The following is a 27390-nucleotide window of genomic DNA, read 5'->3' on the forward strand; positions in this document are numbered from 1 at the left end:
AAGACTTCAAAATAAATATTTAACCAAAGGTTTGTGTTCCTTGGGGCCAGGCATCCCCTACCACTGGCGCCACTTTACCTGATGGGCGAGAGACAGACTCTCCACTAAGCAAAGTCCCCTGCCCTGAGATACCCAAAGCCCCAAGAAGGTTTTCTTGGTGGAAAACCAGGCTGTGAGTAAGAAGCGTCATTCGCTCTCGTCATTTTCATTCAGGGACTAGCCAAAGTCCTCTCCTAATCTTCAGCCAATTACTTTATTCAATGTAAGAGTCAGTAAATTAATTTTTAACATAATAAGGGTAGAAACTGTCCATTTTAGAAGCACATATGCGAATTTCCCTGCACAGGAGAGAACATGAATCCCATCAGATAAAAATAGCGGTTGTGCTCACTTTCCCCCACACGCTAATTTTAATAAACTTTCTCTGGAATTAGTCTGCCTCTAGGAAGAGCTGCTCATCAAAAACGCTCCCAGTAAGCACTGCACTTGCCTCAGAAGAGTTCAAGCGCTCCCGGGAAACGGAACAATGCAGAGTTCTAAACAGCACTCATCTTCCTCTCGACCACCCCCCAACCTTCTCTCATACCCAGCACCTCACTCTCTAGCCACCCACCAGGGGTCATGTGGGACTCACTCTATTCCATATTCCCAAGCCAGCTGGCTATGAAATCCTGTACAGGTCATCCTTTAAAAATGTCTCATTGCCATGCCTTTTTCTCTATTCCCACTGATGCTGTATCCACTTCATGCATTCAAACATCCAAGCATTCACATATTCTACATTTACTGAGCACCTACAAAGGGCAAGGTACACTGCCAAGTGCTAAGGTCACAAGTTGATAGCATGTGGTCCCTATTTTCAAGGAGTTCTAAATCTTTTGGGTCCAGTGGTGACAGAGACAAGTCAAGGGTTAGTTAGAAAACCATATGGTAAGTGGAAGGATATAGGTGCCAATAGGAATATTTGGGAATGTTGATGGTGACAGAAAAAACTAGATTACTGATCTCTCATCTTAACTTGTCTTTCCCTGATTCCTAGCAAAGTTACCAAATTTGTCTTTAGTTGGTAAATAACAGCTTGCAGATGATAAAGGCTCAGTGATTGTTGAGTTCAGTGGAAACAAATCCCAAGTATTTTCATCAACTTGTACTCCAGCTAGACCAGCACTCAGTGTCTCTGTTGCCAGCTCCCCTTCTGTCTTCTGAAGTTCACCACCTGGTGCACCTGGCTAGCCAACCTTGATGTCTGCTCTACCTCACCCTACTAGCTTCTGTCTTTATCTGGAGCATTTCCTCAAAGGCCAACTACCAGCCCAGTGTTCGTGCCTGTTTCCTGCCATGATCGCACATGTCCTCTTCAAACAGAAGGGAAGGACCCAGTTCAAGTTCCACTCCTAAGGAGCTTTTTCCTTTCATAAAGCCTCGCCAACCCCTTAATACGTGCCTAAGATACATTGTTCACTAGACTGTGCACTTTTTCATTTAATAATAATAGTATTAATATAAGTAATACTTTGAAATATTAACTGATACCCTATCTATCCATCTTTCCTCCATTTCCTGCAACCCCTACGCTACTTCTCTCTGCATAGTCCTGTCCCTTGGTAGAAGCCAGACATTCTGCCTTTGTGTTCCAAGGAGGGGAGCGCCCAGTAGAACGCCGGTAACAACGTGACTAGTTTTTCCATTTTGAAGGCCTGGTACTTAAGACATCAGGGCACAGAAGAATCTCCCCAATAGATCCCTTCCCCATGACACTCCCCCCCCACCAAAAAAAAAAAAAAAAAAAAAAAGACTAGAAAAGATCTCAAAGTTGGAAAAAGGGCAGAATCAGAGTGCAAGGAAGAGGAGCTTGGTTACCAGTGAGTCTCTGAGAATAAACACTGAGCTTTGCCCAGTCAGCATGGGATGGGAGAGGAGAGTAAGAACTAGGGGGCTGAGGTGGGGAGCATGGCTAGTTGTGATGGAAAGCTGGGGGGCTAAGGAATTAGAGGGGTAAGGAGTAAAGGCTTTGTAACGAGAGCTGTCTTGAATACCCTTTTCCCACTTTAAAAAAAAAATTAATTTCTCTATGTAAATTAAAGGGATAATTTAAATAGAGAAAAATTCACCTTTTTCAGGTGTACCATTCTATGAATTTTCACAGACCTACAGTCTCATAGCCATCCCCACAATCAAGGCATAGAATATGTCCATTGCACCAAAGTTCCTGCATGCTCTCCTGTAGTGGATCCGCTCACCCCACTCCCAGGCTCTGGCAAACAGTGATCTGGCTTTTGTTCTGCCTCTTCAAGAATTTCATGTAAACAGAATCTTATCATAGGTACATTTGAGTCTCTGGCTTCTTTCAGTTACCAAATGTTGTTAAGATTCATCAACTTTTTGCATGGATCAGTAGTCTGTTCCACTTTAACAATGAGCAGGATTCTGTCAAGGGATGGAGCACAGTTCATCTGCTCAGCAGTTAATGGGCATTGGGATTATTTCCAGTTTTCAGCAATTATAAAGAAGACTGCTATAAACATTCACATACAAGTCTTTGTATGAACACGTCTTCATTTCTCCTGGGAGTAGGAGATCAATTCCTAGGAGTAGGGTTGCTGGGTTGTTCGGTTAGGTGTATGTATGAGTTGATGAGAAACAGCAAAACTGTTTTCAAAAGTAGTTAGACGATTTTATATTCCTCCAGCCACATATGAGACGTCCAGGGTTCCTCACCCTTGTCAGCACTTGGTTTGTTCATCTTTTAGTTTGTTTTTCCATTCTAATAGGTGTGTTGCAGCATCTTGTGGTTTTCACTTACATTTCCCTAATGACTGATGACGTTGAGTATCTGTTCATATGCTTATTTGCCATGCAGATATCTTATTGAGTGCAGTTTCTGTTAATAATTTTGCCCATTTTTAAGATTAGGTTGTTTGTTTTCTTAGTATTGAGTTGAGAGGGTTCTTTATATATTCCAGATGTAAACTATGTGTTCACACATTTTCTTCCAGTATGTGGTCTGTCTTTCCATTTTCTTAACAGGGTCTCCTCCAAAAGTCAGTGGCTGTACTGTCTTCTACCTGCCTCACAGCCGCTGCATACAACACATTCAAAAAATACAACAGTGATTGCTATCTAATTAATTAACCAAAACTCAAAAACAGTGAAATTGAATTAGGCATGGTTTATCATAGGGCAGTAGGCTGAGCAATGACCAGGATTTTTATCTTGGAAATAAAAAAGTGATTGATTGTCCGCACAGCTACCTTTCAAGATTTTTCTGATTTTGAAAGATCACCTCAGGTGGTGATAAGAAGAACATTTCCCCCTACCCAGACATTTAATTTTCAAAATAGACCACCAGCCATGCCCCTTTCACATGCACAGCCACGTTTACTCCAGGGCCTGCGAGAAGGCTGTAATTTTAGCTTGTTACACTGAAAATATGAAAATAAAGCTGATCTCTGTAGAATCATTTTAAATGAAAACTGCTTCCTAGAGGCAAGCTAAGGAAGCAAACTGATTGAAAGAGAGCACAGGGCTCTGGGCAGGAAGGGAACTGGAGTGCGGACCCCGCATGGGAGGTAGAAACGGGAACTTCTGCAGAAATAGGTGTGAGTGTGTCAGAAAGCACATTTGGCCCAGCTCAGATGTCTGGGAGCGGCTTCCTCAGTTCCTTTGGCTGGGGGCCAAAATCTCGTTGAAGCACCTCTGGCCACTGACTATGCTCTTCCTTAAATCCACCTGGCAGAATACCAGCCAGTTCTCCACGCCAAGCCCGGTCCACACCTGGCCAGCTGAGCTTGAGTGGGCAGGGGAATCACCTGGGTGGCTCAGTTTGTGAAAAAGGCAGATTTGGAGCTACAGCCTCAGGCACTTGCATGCCCTCTGTGGATTCGTTTCCTGTGGCTACCATAACAAATTACCACAAACCGGGTGGCTTGAAACACAGAAATTCACTCTCCCACAGATGGGGAGGCCAGAAGTCCAAACTCAGTGTGACAGCAGGATTGGTTCCTTCTGGAGGCTCTGAAGCTGAATGTGTCCCAGGCCTCTTCCAGCTCCTGGTAGCTGCGGGCCACCCTCGGCATTCCTTGGCTTGGGGGTGCATAACTTCCACGTCTGCCTCTGTCTTCATAGGACCTTTCTCTGGGTGTGTCTCAATCTTCTCATAGCCTTTCCCTTTGTATCTCTATGTCTCAACTCTATCTTCTCTTACAAGGACACCACTCAGATTTAGGGGCCACCCTAAAGCTAGGACGATATCACCCTGAGATTCTAAACTTGATTACATCTTCAAAGACCCTATTCCCAAATAAGTTCACATTCATGCGGGGAGGGGGAGGGGCATTAGGTCAGTGTATCCACTGGAGGGTGGGGAGGGAGATTTCAATGCACTACAGTAGATTTGTGGTGAGACTCAAACTCTTGCATTTTCCCCCAAAATGTAGAGTGGCTCTTTGGGCTCTTTCCTCCTAAAATTACTCTGATGCAGGTGATCTGTAAATCATCTTCTGAGAAACATTTAATCCAGTCACTGAGGATTAAACAATGAATAAGACATGGTCCCCTCCCTTGGAGAACCTAGCATCTAGGGGAGGGTACAGACAGAGGGACAGATGATTAAAACACAAAGTGTGGCCTAGTGATCCCAAGCGCTGGAGTCAGGCAGACCAGGGTTCCCAACTCTGCCCCTCTAGCTGTGGGGCTCCCAGGAAGTTCCTTAGCCTGTCTGAGCCACAGTCTCCTTATCTGTAAAATAAGAAATAATTTCTCCCTTTTGCCACAATGAGAATGGGCCATGTAAAATGCTTAACATCGAAGATGGACACAAGAAATAGCTATTAGCTATCGTGACGGCAGGAAGCATGTTGCATTCACTGTCACATCCCCCAGCCCCTCACTGCGTGCCTTCCACATCCTAAGCCTGTAACGAATGTCTGTGGGAGGCAAGAAGGCATCACTGGAGAAACGCAGCTGGGATAGGCAAGACAAGTCCTGGATCTCAACTGATTCTGCAAGCATACCTGCTGTGTATGGGGCTCAGTAGGCCACAAGAAGAAAGCCAAATAAAGCACACAGCCTAGCAGGGAGGCGGACGGATCACAACACAGTGCACCTCCTTCCTTTGGTCTTCCATCCTTCCATTCCATTCTTGTGTATTCTCTTAGTATCAGTATAGTTTGGGAAGGCCCCTCCCAAACTGTACCATATGTTCCAGGAGTCCTTTGATGGCAAGAAAGGTTCTCTCTCCACCACTGAATCCCAAGGACCTGGCAATGAACCAGACTCCTAATCGGCATCCGGTAGGGTGAATGCTCTGCTGCTATTTCAGAGTCCAACACTGGACTTCTCCGAAGGACCACCTCCAGCCTCCTTGACTCCTGGGTATGATTCTTGATGGGCCAAGAGAAAAGATGCCCAGAGGATCCATCCCTTGACACAAAGCCTGAAAAGTGAGGGGACATGGGGACAGGCTGCAATACAACGTATCATAATAGTATACAGTTAGGAGTTTTCAATTACTAAACCAAGAGTATACAAATTAAACTAAGGAAGAAGCTATGACATCTCATTCCTCTTTAGAAATGCAATGCTTTGCACACATTAGACATTCACTTCTGTTATCAGGCTGACCTGGAGGCCCAGAAAATATTTAGAAGAGAAAGTCAGTAGCTGCATGTGTGCACAGGAGTAAAGGAAAAGAAGCCCCAGTGGGCCTTGGGGATGGAGGACAGGTCTCAGGAGGGAGAGAAGGGAGAATTTCTGGTGCGTGGTCAGCCGGGCTCGGTGACGTGCGTAACTGCCATCACAAATGGTGGTGATAAGTCAGGACAAGCAACCTGCCTGTGAGAATGAGACATCAGCAATCCCTCTGCCTGGAGAAGTCAGGCAGCTCCTCCCAAGCCAAAAACTCTCAGGGTGGCCTGAAGGGGCAATAGCATAGGAGTCCCCCAAATTGGACCCTGGGGTGTTTATGACAAAATAGGGGGGCATGGTGTTCTCTGCTCCACAGATCAAACGACTCTGCACCTGTGTTTCGCTTAAAAGGCCGACAGTAAACACGTGCTGATTTAATTGACTAGTAAATGAAGGAAGGTTACGGAGGACCCTGAACTATCCCCCCAAACCTCCGCCGCGCGTAATGCCTCCTGGCCCGGGTGGTGCCCCAGGGCCCGGATTTCCCCCTGGCACCACCTTTCCGCTTCAGCACCGGGCATCCAATCGCTTGGCTCCAAAACAGTGGTGACTAGGCGGGCAGGTGGGGCTTGGCTCCTTCTCCCGGATCCCGGCCGCTCTCCAATCCTGGGCCAAGCCCTGCCGGAGGGAGGGCCCCTCCCCAAAGGCTGTCACCAGATGGCGTGGAGGAGAGCGGCGCCGGGACGGACCTGACCGTGCGGCAGGGACAGCGCACCTGGCGGGGCGCGGGGGCAGGGCGCGCGGGGCAGGGCGCGCGGGGGCAGGGCGCGCGGCCACCCGGTGCGCGTCCCCCTCGCGCGCCCCGGCCCCGCTCGGCCACCGGGGAGCACGCGCCCGGGGCTGGCGGCGCCCGGCCCGGCCCGGCCCGGCCCATCCCGCCTGGCCGGCGCCTCGGCCTCACCTCGCTCACCAGCCCCTGCCAGTCGCTCTCGGTGCGGTCGCCGTTCATGGCCTCCTCCTGCAGGCGCGCGCGGGCCGCATGGACGCCGCCCTCCGCCTCCTCCGCGTCCGCCGCCGCCGCCGCCGCCACGGGCCCGCGAGGGCCTGGAGCCGCGGAGTCGCTGCGCCGCCGCCTCCAGCGGCCGCCCGCGCTGTCGCCTCGACGTCAGCCTCGGCGGGAGGAAGGGAGGAGGAGCCCGGCCCGGCCGGCCCGCCCCGCGGCGCCCGGACCCGACCCCGACCCCGACCCCGACCCCGACCCCGGCCCGCGCCGGGCTCCGGGGGGAGGCGGCCCGGTCCCAGCCGGCGGTGACCCCTGGCCCCGGCCCTGCCGCTCTGCAGGCTCCGGGCAGCAGGCGGGACGGGCACCTGTGTGTCCCCAACAAGAAGCGCATCCCCAATCCCAGCCCTTTCCTGACCGCCCCAGGCTCCCGCGCTGAGGCTGTAAGCGCAACAGGGGGCTCTGCCCTGTTCCCCGGTGAAAGATGGGTACAGGGCCTGGCACATGGCAGGCGCTCTTCGAAGATTTGTTGAGCACCTGAATGAATGAAGCAGGCGTTATGTATTTAACATTGTTTTTCAAGCTACTAAGGTTTATTTATATTTATTTCTTAAATTGTCAGCTGTCATAAATAGAAAGAAAATGTAAAAATTAAAAATAAAATGATACTGAATTCTAAATAGGTCCAAAAGCTGAGTGTGATGCTTAACACGTGGCAGGAGAGGCCTTAAAGCATCACTCTAAGAGGAAGCACTGAAAGAAAATGACAGCACAGGTGAGCCTCACAGTAGCTGATGTTATTCAAGGTGTTTCCCTGCCACCTAGAACCTTCTCAGGCACCACCAACAATAATGAGCTTTCTTACCTGCAGAAGCCCTGCTAGTGGAGATGAGCAGGTCAGCTGAGAAGAAGTTGTGAGCCCATTTTACAGGTGTAAAGCATCACAGCCAATATTTATTTGTTACTTTTAGCCCCTATTGATCCTGAATCAACCCTGTGAGGTGGATGTTATTCCCATTTATCAGATGGAGAAACTGAGGCCTGAAAAGTGGAGAAACAGGCTCAACTAGGGCATCTGGCTCCAGGAGGCCCTCTTCAGCATCTTTGAAATGTGCAAATGAAATATCACCCCTGGGAGCTGGAAAGATTGAACCCTGTTGTTGGCCCTTTTTGGTTACTGTGGTAGATTGTTTGCAAAGTTACGTGAATAATTTCCTGCCTGTGTCCCAGCCAATGTCTGTAACTTTGACCCTTGGATCAGCCAGGTGTCTTGCTTTGGCTGATGCAATGTTTTCAAATATGCTACACAAAAAGGCCTGCAAAGTACTTGTGCAGTCAAACTTATTGTTGCTCATGTCCTTGGGAACGTGTGGTCCCCACCGTAGAAACAAGCCTGCAGGATGATGGACTCATGGCCAACTCAACTGCCATGTGTATGAGCGAGGCCATTGACCCCCAGCTGCCATGGATGACATTAGCAGAAGAACTACCCAGCTGAGCTTTGCCCAATTTGCTGCCCCACAGATCACATGCTACATAAACTGCTGTGGTGTTCAGCCAGTGTTTGGGAGGGTTTGCTATATATCAACAAATAACATATAAATGGTGACGGTAGCGATGAAGAGCCTGGATGGCCTGAAATCTCCCTGGCAGCACTTAAAAAGCAATAGCCCCTGGTATCACGGCCTGTTGGGTCTTCATCTAAAGAAGATTCTACAACAGATCTGGCAGCCAGGGATTAGGACACCGCTAGTCAGCACCTTTATTCTGTGCCTGTTGTACACAAATACTATACTCAACCTGGGTTCAATACCATTGCAGTCCATGGTCCCTGTCCTGGGACCTGAAGGGTTTACAAACCTTACCAATGAGGTTTTGCTCTAGGGAATAAAAAGAGAAAAAGGAGGGGCTAGAATGCACCTAAGGCTTCTGGTCTCACCACGCTGGGCCACCTAATTATTCTCTCTTTAATCCAAGGAGGTGGAAAGAAGGTCATCCCTGAGCTGAACGTCTAGGGTTAACTCTGCGCCAAGCTCTTGCTCCTAACGGCCTGATGTCTCATGCGAAGAAGCAGGTACTGTCTGCCAATATATTGCCCTCTGGCAAACCATCTGGTTTCTTTCTGACCTGTCGATGAAATAGACTGTGGGAAGACTGGACATAACTTGGTCCATCTGCCTTCCGCTGCCTCCTGCTCTGTGCCTTGCTCTCGGCTGGCATTCAGGTGGGAAAGCATCCTGCCCCTTCCAGTTGCCATGTGTAGCTGAGGCTTTCAGTACCTCTGCTCCTTGGGAATGTTCCCTGATATTTCCGGCCACCAGCTGCCAAGCAATCTTACATTAGAGGCCACATACCAACCACTAAAACAACTCTCTGTGCGACGCCATTTCTCCTATTTGCTTTCCTTTGAAGTTAGTTGGCCAATGTTGAAGGTATTTTAAAATAAAACTGGGGAGGAAAATCAAAGAGTGGCAGGCCTCTTCCCTCCCCTGCATGTCGAGAAACTTCCCACTCAGTTGAAACAGCATCTCCCGTTGCTGGGTTTTCCTTAGAGGTTTCATGCCCCACCTGCCAGCTCGAACCTGCTTAGCTTGTGAGATGTGATGAAATCACAAACCAAGGCAGTGTTGCTGCAAGCAATTCTTTTTTATCTCTTTTCATTTATGGAGCCTGACATTGAGTAATAATAATAATTAAATGCCATTTAGGCTTTTAGGCACCTATACCAGAAGGCCTCTAGACACCTCATCAACAGCAGCCTGGGCTGACAAAAACAAAGCTAATTATATTGTTGGTTAGCTTTTTTCAAAAAAAATAAGTAAAGCTGCTGACCAACTCTCCTTACCTCCTATGAAAGCAGTACATGAAATGTTTCATCCGACAGTCCCTTTGCACAGAACCAGTTTATAACCAGGTTTCCTTGACTTAAACTTCCCACGTGGAACTATAAGTATCAACACATGACTTTAGCCTCTATTTTCTTTCTTTGTTTTAAAGTTAAATGGCATTTTATTTGATTTGCTGTAGAAAGACTGTAAAATCTCCCATGACCTAGGAAAATGGTTATAAATATTTTAGCTTATTTCTCATATTTTTTTCTCCGCATTTCCTCGGGGGGGGGGGGGGAGTTGATTTTTACTTTGGCGTGATTATTCTGTATTTTCCACCCTTTTGTAAATGTAAAAAAAAATCTGTTAATACTAATTACGTATTTTGAAAGTCCACATCAGAGGATATTTATTTTTAATTTTTATTTTATCTTTCAATTGCAGTTCACATTCAGTATTATTTTGTATTAGTTTCAGGTGTACAGCACAGTAATTAGATAATCATATATTTACAAAGTGGTCCCTCCAATGTTTCCAGTACGTACCTGGCCCCACACATAGTTATTACGATATTTCCTGTGCTCTACTTTACATCCCCATGACTATTCTGTAACCACCAATCTGTACTTCTCAGTCCCTTCACCTCTTTCACCCGGCCCCCAAACCCCTCCCCTCTGGCAGCCAGCAGTATGTTCTCTGTAGCCTGTTTCCATTCTGCTTGTTCGTTTATTTTTTAGCCTCTATTCTCATGTTCCCTTAGCTCTCTGAGAAATCTCTAAGGACCCAATTTTCCCATATAGATTCATAGCCCCAGGGCCAGCTTTATTTATTTATTTATTTATTTATGTGCACCCATAGTGTTAGAAGAAGTGCCTGGATGCTTGTGAGGGATGCTTTTCACTTTCAGAAGTTGAAGAGAGTTTTAGATGTGGAAACTCCAAAATAGCTTGATCTAAGAAATTGAACCAGCGGATACTGATGAAAGAAACCAACAAAATCTCTGGAGAGATTGGGAAAGGACAACGTGAACTTGTTACAGGTTTTCTACTGACTTGCAGGATGACTCTGGCCAAGTCCCAAGAGCCCCAGACACACAGGGGGAACCCTAAAGCTTTTGATACAACTTCTCTCGACAGCATTTGCAGTTCAAATTCTGGCTGCCCAAGCAAAAACGTCAGAGTTCTCATTAAAGGAAACGAAGCAAGTCTCTAGGAGAGGTTTTTGGCTCAGTTTTTCTCTGAACTATACAACTGGGCAATATTCTCAGCCACTCCTTTCCCAAGTCACTTTCTCCTGCCTGAATTAAGAAACCCAGTTTGATGGACCTGGAAAGAAAATGATTCATAATGACTGTGGTTTATAGATGTATTTTTTAAATTAGCTCCATGTGAGCCAAGGTCCCCAATTCTTGCTCTTGTCAAGGGAGGGCCATTTTGACAGGTCCTGCCAGGAGCCCCTGTGGGCTGGTTACTAAATGCCTTCCTTTGTTCTTGATTTCATCCAGGGGCAGGAGACTGCAGGTGCCAAGATGCACTGCAGTCAGGCTTCCTGCAGAGCCCTGAGACCTGAGGTCCCCTGGCCTCAATTCAATAAAAGATAAACCTCCTCTCTTCCCCCTACCTGGGGACACTCTGCAAAGGGCCTCATCTATTTTTCTACCAGGGGCAGCAGTCAGACACCAGCCAGGCAGGCAGGGGATCCTGGCCAGGTTCCTGACTCAGAGCATCCTCTGTCTCTTAGCCCCCTGAGCTCCTGGGCCCTCACTCTGCCCTCACTAAGCCCTCCCTGCCCAGCAGCAAACAATCAGTTGCTGGCTGCTCCCCCCAGCCCCGCTGGCTGCCAATCAGCCCAGCTATAGGGGGTGGAAGTAAGTTCCACTCCCCGCTGAACCACCAGGAGGTGCTCAAAATGACTGAGTGGGCTGATGATGGCCTGGCAGGCTGGGGACCCGAAATTGTCATCCTGAGGGGGCCCAGGCGTGGGCATGATTGGCTGGGGTGTTGTGGGGCAGGGGCGGGGACTAGCAAAAGCAGAGGGGCAGCTCCTTCTGCTGATGGAAGAGTTCCAGGATGGGGAAAGGAGATGTCAGCAGGAATGGGCGATCTGCCGGAGGAGGCGAGATGGGAAAAGAGAGACAGAAGGCGATGGGGGGTCTGGGGCTCCTAATGAGAGGCCAGAAAATCAAGAACCAGGGGAGAAAAGTGGAAAAGCTTGGGCACAGGGTTGGTTGGGGTCAAAGACAACATAGGCTCTCAGGGGGAGTGGAGTGAGCAGTGGTCCAAGGAAGGAGTTAAATGGAAAAGAGACAGGGAAAGTCACTCGCCTCTCAGATTATTCAAATTTGTTGTACTTATTGATAATGTATTTCATTTCTTCTGCGTGGGGGGGATATGATTCAGCACAAATTTGATGTAAATTTATGGAAATGTAGATGCAGAGAGGCTGCAGGCGGGAGCTGCTGGCGGGCTGGCTGCGTGGCCCTCCCGGAGGCGAGGTTACCACTCTCTGGACTTGGGGAGCTGAAAATAGAAGCGGCCGACTTGGGGGCCACTGGCCTCAACTTCAGGCCAAGAGAGGGACTCACCCTGTCGCTCTGGAAGGCTTATTTTTTTAAAAAAAGCCTGATGATTGTCTAAAGTGGAATCACCTACATTGGCCTCCTGTTTGATTTTTGTCCTAGGGTAGGGGGGACAATTTTTATCCAGTAGAGATGGCCAGGAGAGAAAAAAGAAGAAAATTAACCTTAACTAGAACCTACTGTGTACACAGAATTGGCCAGGGAAGTGACAGAAATGTTGTTTCTTGCTCTGAACTATGAAAGAGTAATGGGCTTGGGGAGGAAAAAAGAAAAAACAAAGAAAACAATTTGCTAGAGAGGGTGAAAAGGTGGCATTTCATATAAATGGCCGGAGCCGGTAAAATATTTACTGTCCATTAGGCTGTCCTTCACAACACTGAAGGCTGAGTTTTATCTTCCCCCCAAACCAGGTCATGGCATTTATCTAAAGAGGCACCTCTCCCAGCTGGCCGCAGCCTCTCTGGCCTGGCCATGACCGTGACAGCAAACAGCCGTTCACAGCTTGCGGGCAGTCTCTCTGGGCCAGGCCTTCCTCCGCAACTTGGAATTGCAGTGAGACAAGAGATTCAAGACAGCAGAAAAAGAGCCAGGCCAAAGGGTTTTACTGTCCCTTCATTCCCATGAAAGACACATATTCTTGCTTTCTGCCAAAGCTGTGATTCCTTTCAATGTCCAGTTGTGGGCCCCGAGCTGCCGCGGCTCCCCTGGCCTGGAGGCAGACAAAGAGGTGTTCCGCTGGAGCCCACGGCCAGGGTTTGTGGGCACATTTGAGTCAGTGTTTCAAAGGATGGCAGTGATCTGCTCATTTTTATTACATTCATGGGGCAGAATTTGTCAGCCCTTGGTGACACCGATTATAATGCTTTGACCTCATTCAGTCACCAAAGGGCAAATTTCTCTTTGTTCTCTAACAGAAACACAGCATGGCAGGTAAACGTGAGTTCTAAAAAGAGACTGTCACCAGGGGTATTTATGAGCCTATCATGTCCCTGCCGTCGCACTGAGGAGCTCACCTTTGGAGAGAGAGAGGCACATATATGCCCCTTACAGGCACTCATGTGACACAGTAGTTGCCATTTATTAACTCTGTTTGTTCCCATGAAACAGGAAAAGTAATTTTAAGATGATATAAGAGAGTCTTAGGAGACTCTCTTTTAACATATAGGGTCATTTATTTATTCGACAAATTTTTTCTTAATTCTAATTTTTAAAAATATTTTAATCCTTACCCGAGGACATGCCTATAAATTTTAGGGAGAGAGGGGGAGAGAGAGAAATTTCAATCTGTTGCTTCCTGTATGCACCCAGACCGAGGATTGAACCCACAACCTTAGGTATGTACCCTGACCAGGAATCAAGCCCATAACCTTTTGGTGTACAGGATGACATTCCAACCAACTCAGCCAGGGCATGACTAACATTCTTTTTTTAATTTATCTTTATTGTTGAAAGTATTACAGATATCCCATTTTTTGCCCTCTTTGACCTGCTCAACCCCACTCCCACCCCCTCCCCAGGCCTTCACCACACTATTGCCTGTGTGCATGAGTTATGCGTATAGGCATATAAGTTCTTTCATTAATCTCTTCCTGCCCCCACCTTCCCTCTGAGATTCCTCAGTCTACGACAACCATTTTTGAGCATTTATACACTCAACTAGGCCATGGAGATGACAACCAGGTTTGGACCTGGTCCTCTGTCCTCAAGGCTCTTAGTCAGTAGCCTCCAGCAGCTGAGCTCTGCAGAAATGTGGAGAGATGTTTCAGAACTGGCCTCTTCAGATATGATGGGTCATACAGGCTTCAAGGACCAGGAATGGACCGTGGGAACTAGATCCGTTTGGTACACTTAAAATGGTTAAAATGGCAAATTTTGATATATTTTTTTCCATAATAAAAAAAAGTAAAAGAAAAAAATCTTTGAAAAAAATAAAAAACACAAAAAATGAAAAACCAGGTCCATGTGGAAAGCTGGGACAGGGCAAGATCAAAGACTACAAAGGCACAGAAAGCACACATTGGCAAGTTTACTCACCAAATCCCAGAGCATTTAGAAAAGGGGAAGCAGTGACCCCTTTCCAAAGTGAAGGAAGGAGTAATTGGACAAAAACTTTAGAAAGGGAGACTGGGTCGAAGCAGTGAGTGTGCGGGCTGGGACATATTCACCTCTGTGACTTTTCCTCATCTATACAATGAGCAGACTGGGCCCGATGACCTTGAAGACCTGTGCCTCTATGAAATTAAAGCAGAAATTAGCATTTGAATGGAACTCCGTACAAAAGGTTAGTGAAGGTGGTGTTCATATCATCGAAGAGAGATTACAGAGCCATAGATCATTAGAAATATGAAGAATTTCAGCGATCTGGAAGCTTATTATACAAGAGAGGCCAGGAGTGATAAAAGTCACAAAGCTTGTTAGGGACAGAGCTGAGGCGAGAGCCCAGACTTTAGATTCCCCATGCCCTGGCTCTTTCCCAATGCTTACAGGTTGGTAATATTTGAGGAGGGTGAGGGGGCGCGATTCAACCTGTAACAGCTGTTTTCTTTTCAATGAGACTTCTCACATCTCTGTATGACAGAATTAACTAGGCACCTACGTAAATTATCCGGGTCCACTAGCTTCTCAATGAATACTTAGCCATCCCCAAGGCTTCCTGCCCCCCTTACTTCAATCAGAAGTGGTTTAAATTGGGGCTGCTAAGCAACATTTGCCCTTCACCCATGCAATCCATACCTTTCTACTGTGCAAATAGAATGGATTGTCCCCATCCATTTTAATATCTAGTGGAAGGCACTGAGATGAGGTGTTTTTTTACTCATCTATTCCTTTTTCATGCTACTTCAGTATCCTTAAGTTTGCTGCTGTCACTGTCTAGCACATGAGGTTAGCTCTTGTCCCTCCAGTAGTCCAGTGAACTCTGCAGCTTGACAGATCCTGGAACTTCTGTTCATGTCTGGTGACTCCTTTCTGAGTCCCAAGGAGATACTGCAAAGGCCTTTCCCAGAAAGTGCAATGGGAAGCATTGCCTTTGGAATTTGTCTCTCACCGGGAGCTTCAGCTATATTCTGTGTATGTGAGATGATCGTCTGGTTTTCTTGCACACCCCTTTGGAATAGACGGTAACCTTGGTCTCAGAGGCAGTGTCCTAGGACTTGGAAACTCATTGGACCAAAAATGTCTACAACTTATTTTTCCCCTTAGATTCTCTTTTTTTTATTGATTTTCCATTTTTAGCACAAGATTGATCACCAGCCAAATACCAATTTACATACAAATTCTGCTAAACTCAGCATCCTATATACTTGGGACTTTTTCATCCATAAACCAATTTTTTAAAGAGAGAGATTCTATTATCAGAAGTGTCCCTGGTGACATCAAGATGGCCCGTAGAGCGCAAAGTCAGGAAGCCTTCTGCCTGGTGGGGTGAGCTCAGCTGATCTGTGAGCATAATAACTATGAAGCCAAGGTTGTAGGTTGATACAGTTGGGCAAGTTCATCTTTTGCTTACTTCTGTGGCCACAAGCTTGAACTCCAAACCTTGGTCAGTTACCTTACAAGTTCATTCTTTAGTCTATCTTACTCCTCTCTCATTTTGTTATAGACAACTAGAAGTCAGGCAGCCCCCTCAATACTCTGCCTGAAAATCAAGTTTACTAGATCACATAGATATATTTTCTACTTATACGTTACCACAGAAACAGTTTTGCTGAAATTTCTTCTACTGTATAACACGGATCTCCTTTCCTTCAGTTTCTAATAAATTTTCCTCAGTTTGCTTTAAACCCTCATCAGCACTCTTCCTTGAGGCCCTTCGAGGTCTCCCTAACTGCCCTCATGAAGGGCTTCCAGAACCCACCTGCCGCTGGGTCCCTAAGCTAATGCCATGTTTTAGATTTTTGTTACAGTAGCTGCCCCACTTCTAGACTCCAGATTTTCTGTTTCTGTTGCTGCCAGTTCCATTCCTATTGCTTCCAAACTTAGTGGCATAAAATATTATGCTAACAGATTATGTGGATCGGGAATTCAGAAAGAACATAGCAGGGAAAGCTTGTGTATGCCCCGTCTGGAGCTTCAGCTGGAAATACTTGAAGGTTGGAAGTGACGCCACAACTGCAAGTTTGGATTATCTGAAGGCTTTTCAATCAGCCTGGCGCCTGGCCTGGGAGACCTCGGAGGCGAGGCTCCTGACTGGGGCGCCTGTGCCCCGCTCCTCCGCTCTGCTTGCTTCCTCGCAGCATGGTGCCCTCAGAATAGTCAGGCTTCTCACATGGCAGCCCGGCCCCCAGTGTGAAATTCTGGTCAAGAAGTCAGAAGCTACATGCCCTTTATGACTCAGCCTCAGAAGTCATGCATGGCCACTTCTGCCACATCCCATTAGTTGCATGAAAGTCACAAGCCGATTTGGATTCTGGAGGAGGGGACATAGACTCTTCCTCCTGAAAGAAGAATGTGGGTTGAGAGATTTTTGAGGTCACCTTTGGAAAATATAACCTGCCTCATCCAGGAAGGTCATTACTGCTGAAGCAGAACTGAAACACAGTTGTTTTTATGCCCAGACCCCTGTTTCTTTGCTATACCATGCTGATGAGTCAATAGCATCATTTGCATCAATGAAGGACCTTATGTTATTAGGAAAAAAAAAAAAAGAAACATAAGGCAAGGAGCCAAATTCAGTCTCAATTGAACATTCTCTAGCTTAAATGCAGCATAAATGCGTTTTCCATAGCTCTCACAGAGCAAACAGCTGCATTTATTTGCGTCCAAAAACATGGAAAAATGACAAACTGTAAGCAAAGGGAAGGAACTTGAGAAAACTACCGAAACTTCTATATGTGTAAATCTTCATAAACATAGTTGTAAGGTTTATTAAAGCAGGTGCTGAGACCTTCTCCTACCCTGAAGTGTCCGGCTTATAAACGGCCCCTTCCCATATAATGATGTCATTCTCTAGGTACTATTTCTATATTTGTCTAAGCAGTCAAATGCTCATTACACTTTCTCAAGTCAACTTGATCAACCACTCCCTCCTGTCTCCAACATACACGAGTTCAGTCTCTCTCTCTCTCCCACACACATGCACACACACATTCACACACACACTACACAAAATTTCCTGCATCCCTCTGGATTCCTTTAGAGTTCCTTAGATTTCTTGTACAGAACAGGTATATTTTCTATAGCTAAGGCTTGACTTGGACAAAAAGTAGGAACCCATGCCCAAGTTGATTCGAAGTTGATTGTACTCTACGTGAATTCCTTCCTTTCGCCCCATGAATAAAAACACAATCTGGAGAGAGATGGCACCACGGAAACTTTATAAAATCCTCACCCTTTCCCCCTTTGATCAGATTCTTTCTCTGGTTTGCAAATCTGAAAATGTCAGGAACGCGTTGTTCCTACAAGTCAGCATCGGCAAGAGAGCTCTTTGAGAGGATTCTAGTCCATCTTTATGTCTTTGTACATAAACTAGGTCTTCTCTAAAAACTCAGTTCGAATTTGATTTGCAGTGGAAATCCCTAAAGTTGTCGTAAGGATTTTAAGAGCTAAAGAAGGAAATACCACTCAGTACTTACAGTGTCCAAAGCAACATGCTAAGTGCTTTTCTAGGGAGACGTACAGTGTATGGTTTGGCACAAAAGAGGTCAAGATTAGTAATGTGTGTAGATGGGGCAGCTGTCCAAGATGGAAGGGGGGGTAGAGTCAGGGAAAAGGGACACAAGGTGGTTTGGAAGGATGCCTAGGAATTCCAAAAGAATGGATGTGTGTCTCTCTCACTTTCTTAATTAACCCGCTGCCTCCTCACCACGGATAATGTGTGACCTTGACCATTACTAGGCTGTCCAAAACTCTCATCTCAGCTCCCACTGCCCTTAACCTCGCTTTCTCTGCTCTAACGACACTGGCCAGGTGCCCTCCCACTTCAGAGCCTCCGCAATTATGGTTCCTTCTGCTTTGAAAGCTCTTCCAAAACTCCAAGAGAGTAAGTAGCTGTTGTTTTCAACCAGCAAGTTTGTGGTGCTTTGTTGTGGCAGCCCCAGGACACCAGTGGAGATGTGCCATGGTCTTCATAGAGTAGAGGTGTTTCCCTGTCATTCCTGATGGGTCTGGGGGCTGAAATGAGTCTGGGAGGTAAGGAAGGAACAGAGTAAGAGGCGCAGGTAGCACTCCGTGTGATGGGCTGGGCAGCACACGTCCCATTTTTAGGGGACATTTCAACTAAGGCGAACCAGAATTATTGCTCACCTTCGTCTGCCAGGTTGCTACAGTGTCACGCACTTAGCTGGTCCGCCGGCCTGGTTTAAATGAAGAAGCAGCGCCCTTGTTAGCGTGGTGCTCTGACTCGTATCCATCGATGCTTCTTGGAAAAGCTGAGGGTGCAGAAAAGCAGTCCCAACCCGGGTGGTTTTCAGCCCTGGGGTCTGGCGATAATATTTGGTCCCATTCAGAGCTGGCCTAAATGTGCTGCTTGGTGACTTCTGTGTGCTCCAAACTGAGTGTCCCACAGCCCTGCTCCTCTCGTTCTCAAAAGCAGCCTGTAATCTGCTGCACTTTTTCTCGGGTGGGCTCCCTGGAGCGGAACCCGGCCCAGGGCAGCTCCTGAATGGAGCTCGAGGCCTCTTCTCAGGGTGAGTCAGGAAGACTTCTGGGTAGATTAGGAAATTTCCCCAAATCTCTTCTCCCTCCTAATCACCAGCATCGCCACCACTATCATTTCCACAATCATCTTCCTAATTATTTGAAGTGGAAAGAGAGCAGGTTACCTGCTTAATGAAAAATAGGCGGGGGGCAGGGGGTAGAAACTGTGGAGATAGGTGATTGAACAGCCTCTCTCGGAAATGCACTCCTGGTGTGTGATGAGTGAGCGTGAGGCCATTGCACCCAACACACTTCCAGCTTAAACCTGCCCTCCCCTCTGACGCCCTTCACTCCAGCTGATTGAATCTGACTTCTTGCCATAAACACTCCCTGATTCCCTTCCTCTGTGCCTGCAGCAACCCCTCCCATCACAGAAGCCTCCATCGACCCCTCTCCCAGAAGCCTTACCTCTCATGGAGATTGTGTCATACACACACACACACACACACACACACACACACACACACACACGTGTATATCTTTTTTCTTCTACTAGATTATAAACTCCCCGAGGGAGACCTTCCGTTGCATTCTTTTCTACATCCCTCACACCCCAGCTGCCAAGCACATGCTTTGAACAGAGCAGGTGTTTGATGTCTATTGAAAGATCGAGAAACTAGAGGGTTACTAACTTGCTCTTTGATAGACATATAGCAAGAGGAAAGTGTTTGGGGACAGCAGCAGGTGTGGCAGAGCCTGCTATTACTCCCCGAACATCTGTCCTCTCCTTCCTGGAGGCACAGGCATTGACCTGCCTCTTTTGCAGTTAAAGGAGAGCCTAAAGTGTGTTCTGGCCAAAGGGAAGTGAGCAGGAATGATCGGTACTGCACCAAGGCCTGGCCCATGGCACCTACATACATGACCTCCCACACTCTCTCCAGCTTGATACCGGTCAGCCTGGTGTCCTTGGGGACTACGTCTGCAAGATGACAAAGTCACAAAATAGAAAGAGCCTGGGCCCTTGAGTCATCACATGGAGAGGAGCCACCAACCAGTCAGGAATACCATTTAGGATGTTGTATAAGAAATAAATGTCTACCATATTGGAGTCATTACACAGTTTTGGGTTTGTTCCAGTAGCTAGGATTACCTTCACCGATATAACAGGTTTTAGTATTTCTGGGAAAAGGTGCAAAAGCCATGATTTTTGGTTTTCTTATAATGTATATAAAATTTTATATTAGTCAAGACAGGTAAGGTTACACAACAGTGACAAATTAAGCCTGAAGTCCCAATGGTTTTACATATGAAAGGGTTTTATTTTGCTCCTGCTGCATATCCATTGTTGGGTTTTATGTGTGTGTGTGTTTGAGTCAAAGGAGGTCTCTGCTCCACGCTGACACTCAGGTACCCAGGCTGAAGGCCTTTTTACCATTTGTAGCTACAATATCTGGGAGCGGTGGCCTTCTCATTCGCTGCAACAGGAGGGGCCACATAAGCCCAGCTCTTCCCCGTTCATCCCATTGGCCAGAACTTGTCATGCGACCCTGAAGAAAGAGCTGGGAAACAGGAGAATCAAATGTAGTATTTAGTGAGCATTTCCGCCTTTGCTACTTTTCTAGAACGCCTCCCAGGTTCCCTCCAGCTGCAAACACTGTCTCCTGCCTCTGGATTCTGATAGCACTCTCTGTGCCCCTTCCTTATAATAGGTATTTTTTACATTGTATGAACACACACACACCCTTACCTATGTAAAATAGATAAGGACCACTATAGACCACTCCCCTGTTTTCATGTATTAACTTATTTAAAACCCCACAATAAGCCCTGGCCAGGTAGTTACTCTTACTGTGTCCAACTTATAGATGAGGAAACTGGGGCACAGAGGCTAAGTATTCCAACCGGATTCCAGCCAGGATTCTAGTGCAGCCAGTTCACTTCCACAGTGCATGCTCCAAACTACTCCACTACATTACGGCTTGTCTTTTTAAGTCCCTTATTAGCAGAGATTAAGATATAAAATTGATTTATTGCTTTATTTCCCATAATGCCAAGTACAGTGTTAGGTACACAACAGGTTTTCTGAAAGGTATTACACACGATTACAGATCTGATCTTTCAGTAATACAACCTTCTGCATTGCAGATTGCTTCTGAAGTATCAGGAAGCATTTTTGGAGATACGATTGTTTCTCCTTAAAAAGCTGCAGGTCTTCAAAAAGATAAAATGGGGTCTTTGGGGACATCTAGGGGATAACAAGACAGGAGGCAGCAGAAGTTAAGGTAAGACAGTGAGGAAAGACTTGAGCCACTTTATTTACATTGTGTTTGATTTTGTGCTTAAGAGACTGTTAAGTTGCAATAGGGAAGTGTGGCCGCTCAATCTATTTGGTCTTCATTTGAGTCCCCAAACTTTGTAAATAAATCCAGATCCCCGGAGAGGACTTCCCTTTGCTTAAATGTGGATTCCTGGTAAGCTGTAATCCCCTTCCACTGGCCTTGAGCCTTCTACAGACTAAATTTAGGAAAATTAAATGACAACCTAGCAATGTGGCTCCCCAAATGAAACATATAGGGGAGAGTACCTGAGACACCAGGGAGATGGTAGTGAGAGGGATGTGTCAGGAACGCAGTGGACAGTCTCCCATGTCCACAGTCAGAAAGGCAAAGATCCTGTTCACTTAGAGAGAACTGGGATTGGGCGAGCAGGGAGAGGAGCCTCACTCTAAGTATGGCTCTGTGGTCCAACCAGGCATGAATGAAAGCGCAGTCGACCTGTGTCAGGGGAGGGCGTTCCCCAGTGTGGCTGTGGCGTGGCTGGTGTCTTACGCGAATGAGGGCCAGTGAGTCGGGGAGGAAAAATACTAGAAAATGACCTCCTTCCATGACTAACAAGGGGGGGGGGACTGTTCTTGGGTTGCCATGATGGAAAAATTGGTGGGATCTCAGGAATTAATAAGGAACTGTCAGCCCCTGCTTAGACGCTCTATAGTTACAGTGGAGATTTGTATGTATTTAAATGGGAGGAGCTGGGCGGCAGGAGAAGTCTGTCCTGAAAGGACTCGGACTAAGTGGTACTTTGTCATTAACCTGCCCGCAGGATTGCTCTGCACTACCTAGTGTATGGTAATAATGCCCGAGTCGCCTTAAAATGCACTCCAGGTCTTGACCCGAAGTATTTTCTAAACAAACAAAAAGTCTAAAGTTTTCCTAGTACCTTGATAGAGATCTCTGGTTTAAAAGGCTGCTGGATTTAAAGAAAAATGTTTCCACGAAGATGGACATGATTTTTGCAGAAAAGTAAGGCTCACGTATCAGTTAGGGTTCTTGGTATTTTAATTTATTCGACAAGTATTTATTTTTATATCGCACAAGTTTTTATTCACTTATTTATTTTGCAGCCAGGTGTCCCATGACAGATATTTACTGAGTCCTAAAATAGGCCAGGGATTGTTCCAAGCAATCCCTGGGAATGGTGTGGTGGACAGGACCAAGTCCTGCTCCTCGCAGAGTTTATATTCCAGAGTGAGAGACAGATAATGAACAGTACGCAGCTGAACTAATAATTGTGTGATTTCTTACTGAGATAATTGCTGTGAAGGAAAAAACAAACAGTGTCTGAGTCTGTTCAGGCTACTAAAACAAAATACCATAAAAATATGTCATAACAAAATACTATAGGCTGGGTGGCTTATGCAGAAGAGAAATGTATTTCTCGTAGCTCTGGAGGCTGGGAAGTCCAAGAGCAAGTACTGGCAGATTTGATGCCTGGTGAGAGCCCACTTTCTGGAGTATAGATGCCATCATCTTGCTGTGCCCTCACGTGGCACAAGGGGAACAAGATGGCTCTGGGGTCTCTTTTATAAGGACATGAATCCCATTCATGAGAGCTTTCTCCTTAAAGTGATAGCTTTCTATATGTTTTCTATGAAGCCTGAATGCTGACATTGGGAGATGCATGTGCAGCTCCTTCTGGAACATTGGTTCTCACACTGTGAAGGACTTCAAGTCCCCCAGAGGTCTTGCTGAAACACAGATGGCTCGGCTCCACTCCCACAGTTTGTGACTCAATAGGTCTAGGGTAGGGCCTGAGAATTTACATTTCATGAGTCTTCTGAGTTAAATAGTGTTCCCCACCTCACACACGAGGTTCCTGTCCACCCAGAACCCCAGAAGCCCAGAACCCCAGACCTTATTTGGAAGTGGGGTCTTGGCAAATGTAATTAGCGAAGATGAGGTCATACTGAATCAGGGTGACCCCTAAACCCAGGATGACTGGTGTCTTTCTGAGAAGTGAAGAGACACAGAGGAAGAAAGCCACGTGACCACAGACGCAGAGACTGAGTGGTGGGTGCATCTGCCAACAGTGGAACGCCAGGATCGCCAGCAACCGCCAGAAACGAGGAGGAGACCAGGAGGGGTTCTGCCTTAGAGCCTTCATGTGTGTCCTGGAAGTGGTCCACGCTTAGTTGGGTAGAAGAGGAATGAGTCCTTAACCTTTTTCTTCAATTTTTTATCACTCAAACATAACAATTTTTCAATTAAAGTATCTTGGTGTTTTTTCCCTAATTATAAAAGTAATGCACATGTTACAATAAAAGCAGTGTGCTTTCTGAAGTGGTATTTTTAAAATACTTTTGCTTGTCTTCCATTGGTTAAAATGCCCTTGTCTATCCCATGGTAGAGACGGTGAGAAGACACAGTGTTGATGAACTAACAGGCTTTCCCCTGAGGAGGGAACTCATATTAAGTGACTGTCTAAAAAGACCACAGTCCTGGTGAATATGAGGTGACGCCATCCTACCAGGAGGTGAGAATTTCCTCTCTGTTATACTATTAGGCGACTTAATATTAACTCCAACTCTGTCATCAATCTAAGATTTGCCGTAAAACTCTCATTTATATTAACTCCAGATGTACTCTTAGAGTTTAAGACTTGGGTTTCTCATACACAGTCATCGGTGGTATCTAAGAATTCATATGCACGCATAGCTTTTCCCCCTGAACTGTAAATTTCCTCCTCTTTGGGACACCATCTGTTCCCTCCACCTAAGCCACTTTGCAATGCCATTTATTATAAAGTCGGCGCCAATAGCTTCCTGCCTGACCTGGAAATCAGGGTCCTGTGCAAGATGATCATGTATTGTTTCAAACCTTCAGATAGATTATGGCAACTTCTTTTCTTTTTATCAGTGCATGAATGCATTGAAATAACCTCAGCCAGGTTTTCATACCTGCTCTTTGCCTCACAAGCTCCATTCTCCTGAACTGCACCAAATCGCACGTGTTTAAGTCAAACCTCACTCCCACGAGCCTGCCCCAAGCCCATCCTTTCTTCCCAAGAAATCCCAGCCAAGCTTTCCCCAGCAGCTCTCTACAGCACAGCAAATACCCAAAATTTGCCACCGCCCACCTTGCGTATTTCATCTAAAATACAGAATGCTACCTTTTAAAAATTAAAAATCCAGTAAAGCACCTTCCAAGTTTCAATCCGAGTTTAGAAAATTCATTACAATGCAAGAAAAGAAGGATAATTTTTTTCTTTTTGCTGATAGTTAGTGGCATTGATAGATCATGGCAGAACCATCCGCAATATGGCCAAATAATTTCAGTGGAGAAGATTTTATATAGCTCCAGCTGAAATTCAATGAACTGATTCAGAAGGCTCAGTATAAAATATAACAGTGACTGTGAGCACCAAATCAATCTGGGGGCTTGAAGGGATGGGGGGAGCCCCTTTCCTGGATGTGACTAAGTGGGACTGTAAATTCAGAGGCATCGGAGTGGCCAGGCAGTGGGTTATAGCAGGTGATTTAAGAGACCTATCACAAAAAATCAGCAAGTGGTTGCAAACACCAATGCTTAGAGAAGCATGTGACTCTGAAGTATGTCTGCAGGAAAAAGCTAGAAGGATTTTCTTGTGGGCAAATGAGGGATATGCAATCAGGTGGCTAGGGTTCTAGGTTTGCAGTTTGGATCAATTCAAGACCCTATGTTCTACCTCACTGTGAAATAAGGGGGATGGATGAGAGCCATGATTTTCAACGTTTTGTTTTGTCTTGTCTTGTTAATAGTGGGAGGCTTTTAATCAACGGATTCTTCTTACAGTGTTGGATGTTTGGTCTGCTTCTCCAGACCTATACTTTAGTCACTATGGACTGAATGCTTGTGATCCCCCGAGATTCATGTATTGAGACCTAACCCCCAATGTGATGGTATTTGGAGGTGGGGCCTTTGGGAGATGATAGGGCTGTGAGAATGGAGCTCTCATGAATGGGATTTATGCCTTTACAAAAAAGACCCCAGAGGGCTCTCCTGTTCCCCTTAGACCATGTGAGGTCACGGTGAGAAGAGTGGTCTGTGAACCAGGAAGAGGGTCCTCACCAGACACTGAATCAGCTGGAATCTTGATCTTGGGCTTCCCAGCCTCTAGAACTGTGAGACATAAATGTTTGCCGTTTAAGCCACCCAGCCTATGGGTTGACTGTTTTGTTGTTGTTATAGCAGCTCATATGGACTAAGACACCAGCCTTCTTCACCCTGCCCCGAGCTCCAGGATGCTGAGACTACATCATCAAAGGCTCCCTATGAGAACTCAGTGTCAGCCAGTAGGAGAACCCAGCAGGAGAACCCAGAAGGATGGGAGAAGTGAGAGATGAAGGTATATATTCCCCCAGCTCTCTCCCTGCCAGGTCACTGGTTGGCAGTGGCCACGTCCCTGCCTGGTGGCCTTCTCCTTCAGCCCCACCTCTCTTTCTGACCCTTTGGGTTCCAGAACCATCCCCCAACCTTATCCCTTCAGACGTGGGCAGCAACTGCTCTTGTTAGTCTCAAGAGCTTCATCATCTCTTAGGGGTTTCCTTGAACTCTACCTCTGTAGATAACCTCTTCATTGAATTCTCCCCAGTGACCCCATGGAAATGTCACATCTCTTTCCCGCCTGAACTGATGCTTTACAGAAATTTCTTAGGTAAAACAGATGAGGGAGAAGCTGCTCCAGTTGGGGCAGGCACGCAATATGTCCCACCCCCCAGGCTGGGTTGTCTCGTGCAGGAAGGAACTTCCAAACTGTTCCTTTCCAAGTCATCACCTGGGGGGTGGGGGTGGGGGGCCCCTTATCCAATGTAATCAAAATAGATTGAGTGCCTATATTCATTTATTCACTTATTAACTGTCATCAACAGAACACCTCAATGGGCCAGAATCTGTGCTATGTTCTGAGGTTAAGAGATAAATAGGATGTGATTCCTGGTCTCAGGGAGCTCACACATTCCACAGACACAAAAACCAAATACTTTTTGTGTGATTCACGGCCTGGGAGAGGGGGCCCTGTAGACAGCTCTCATTCCTGCCTGCACCGAAGTCGCCAAATGGGGGCTCTGGCTCTGTCAACTGCCGTGGCAGCAGGGAAGCCCCACCTCCAAGCAAAAACAGTCAGTTGTGCAGTTAGGACCCAACACCGTCTGGAGGAAGGGGGAGGAGGCAGAAGGATGAGACGGACATGGCCTTGCCCCCAAGATGCTGTCAGGGACCCAGGTACAGACACCCCAGGGCTCTCGGCTGAGGTGGATGGTTGCTTTAGAAACCTGCATGTCCATAGAGAGGATGGCAGAAGTGGCTATGAGCAGGATGGGTGACAGAGTCAATGGGTTATGCCAAGGATCAGAGAGGCACCAGCTGCATGTCAGGACCACTCTTCTGGGTGGTCTCTCTCCACCTGGGGAGACAAGAAGGGAGCGTGTTCCTCCTAATGGGGAGACAAGGATGGTCCCAACATTCCTCGGCCCCACGAGGCAGAGGGGGATGTGCAGGCGCATCGCCCTCATTCCAGGGGACAGCGCAAAGCTGTGAGCACGACCTCCGCAGCCACACTGCCCAGGTCTGAGTCCAGTCTGTGCCACTTGCTGACGAGGAATATATTTATCTTCAGTCTCCTCATCTGTAGAGGCAGATTCTAACCCTACCTGAGAGGAGTGTTGTGAAGATTTAATTAATTAACAGACACAAAGGACTGAGAGCAGTGCCTGGCACAGAGTATGCGCTACATCCATGCCCTTCACTGTTTTCATTTCCTGGTGGCCGCATTGTAAAAATACTTCAAGACGGCCCCCAACCAACTGGGCTTACAGGTGGAAGTGTGGCCAATGGGCACAAGGCTGGAAGGGAGGTGGAGCACCTCAGGCTTTGGAAGACGAGAAATATTTGGATCTCAGCTCTGCCATAAACCTGGTCTGAGATCCAGGCAAGGGCTTACCTCCTCCAATCCTTAGTTTTCTCATCTATAAAATGGGGATACCGATAGTGTTTACCTCCTAGGGTTACAGTGGGGCTTAATGAAAACCATTCCTTTATTTTTTTATTGACTCATTTACTCAATGATTCACTAAACAGGTTTGTTCCGCTATGCAAGCTGTGTTTATTAAAGTGACAAACTTGTTTCACAATTTGAGGATGGGTCTGAGGCACATATAACAGCCCCTTGGGGCCTCAGATAAGAAGGACCAGGCCTACGTTGCCACGGGAACTTGACCTAACTCTCGGTTCTGAGTAGAGTGTGACCCGTGCTTCTCAGCTCCAGCCTTCAAGAACTCAGACTCCCTTGACACCCCAGCTCAGCACCTATGGACGCTCAGGGACCCCTTCTGGAGAAAAAGCAGCTGTGCCCGCTGGGGAGGAAGGAAAGGGACCGGGGGCAAGAGTGTGCGGGAAATTGCTGCCCCTGCTGGGTGATTACCGCATGTGTGGGTAACACTCCTGCCTGCAGTCACCAGGACTACAGGCAGT

General features: G+C 46.8%; 1 protein-coding gene and 1 long non-coding RNA gene across 3 annotated transcripts in view; one reads left to right on the forward strand and one right to left on the reverse strand.

The window, feature by feature from the left end:
* Window positions 1-6767, reverse strand: part of CCDC149 (coiled-coil domain containing 149) — an 86555-nt gene extending 79788 nt beyond the window's left edge. Inside the window, exon 1 of one of the 2 annotated variants that reach the window (XM_081148410.1) lies at window positions 6587-6767. In XM_081148410.1, the coding sequence (XP_081004536.1) occupies window positions 6587-6634 (48 nt within the window). In that variant the 5' untranslated portion in view covers window positions 6635-6767. The remainder of the gene's footprint in view (window positions 1-6586) is intronic. The other variant, XM_081148409.1, reaches the window with a different exon arrangement.
* A 568-nt stretch (window positions 6768-7335) lies between these two features.
* Window positions 7336-23357, forward strand: LOC308561211. The gene is made up of 3 exons (XR_013999447.1): window positions 7336-7400; window positions 8603-8699; window positions 23291-23357. It is a non-coding gene; the product is annotated as an uncharacterized lncRNA (long non-coding RNA).
* Window positions 23358-27390: the final 4033 nt, after the last annotated feature.

Source organism: Miniopterus schreibersii (genome assembly GCF_964146895.1).
Source record: "Miniopterus schreibersii genome assembly, chromosome: 1".
Classification (NCBI taxonomy): Eukaryota; Metazoa; Chordata; class Mammalia; order Chiroptera; family Miniopteridae; genus Miniopterus; species Miniopterus schreibersii.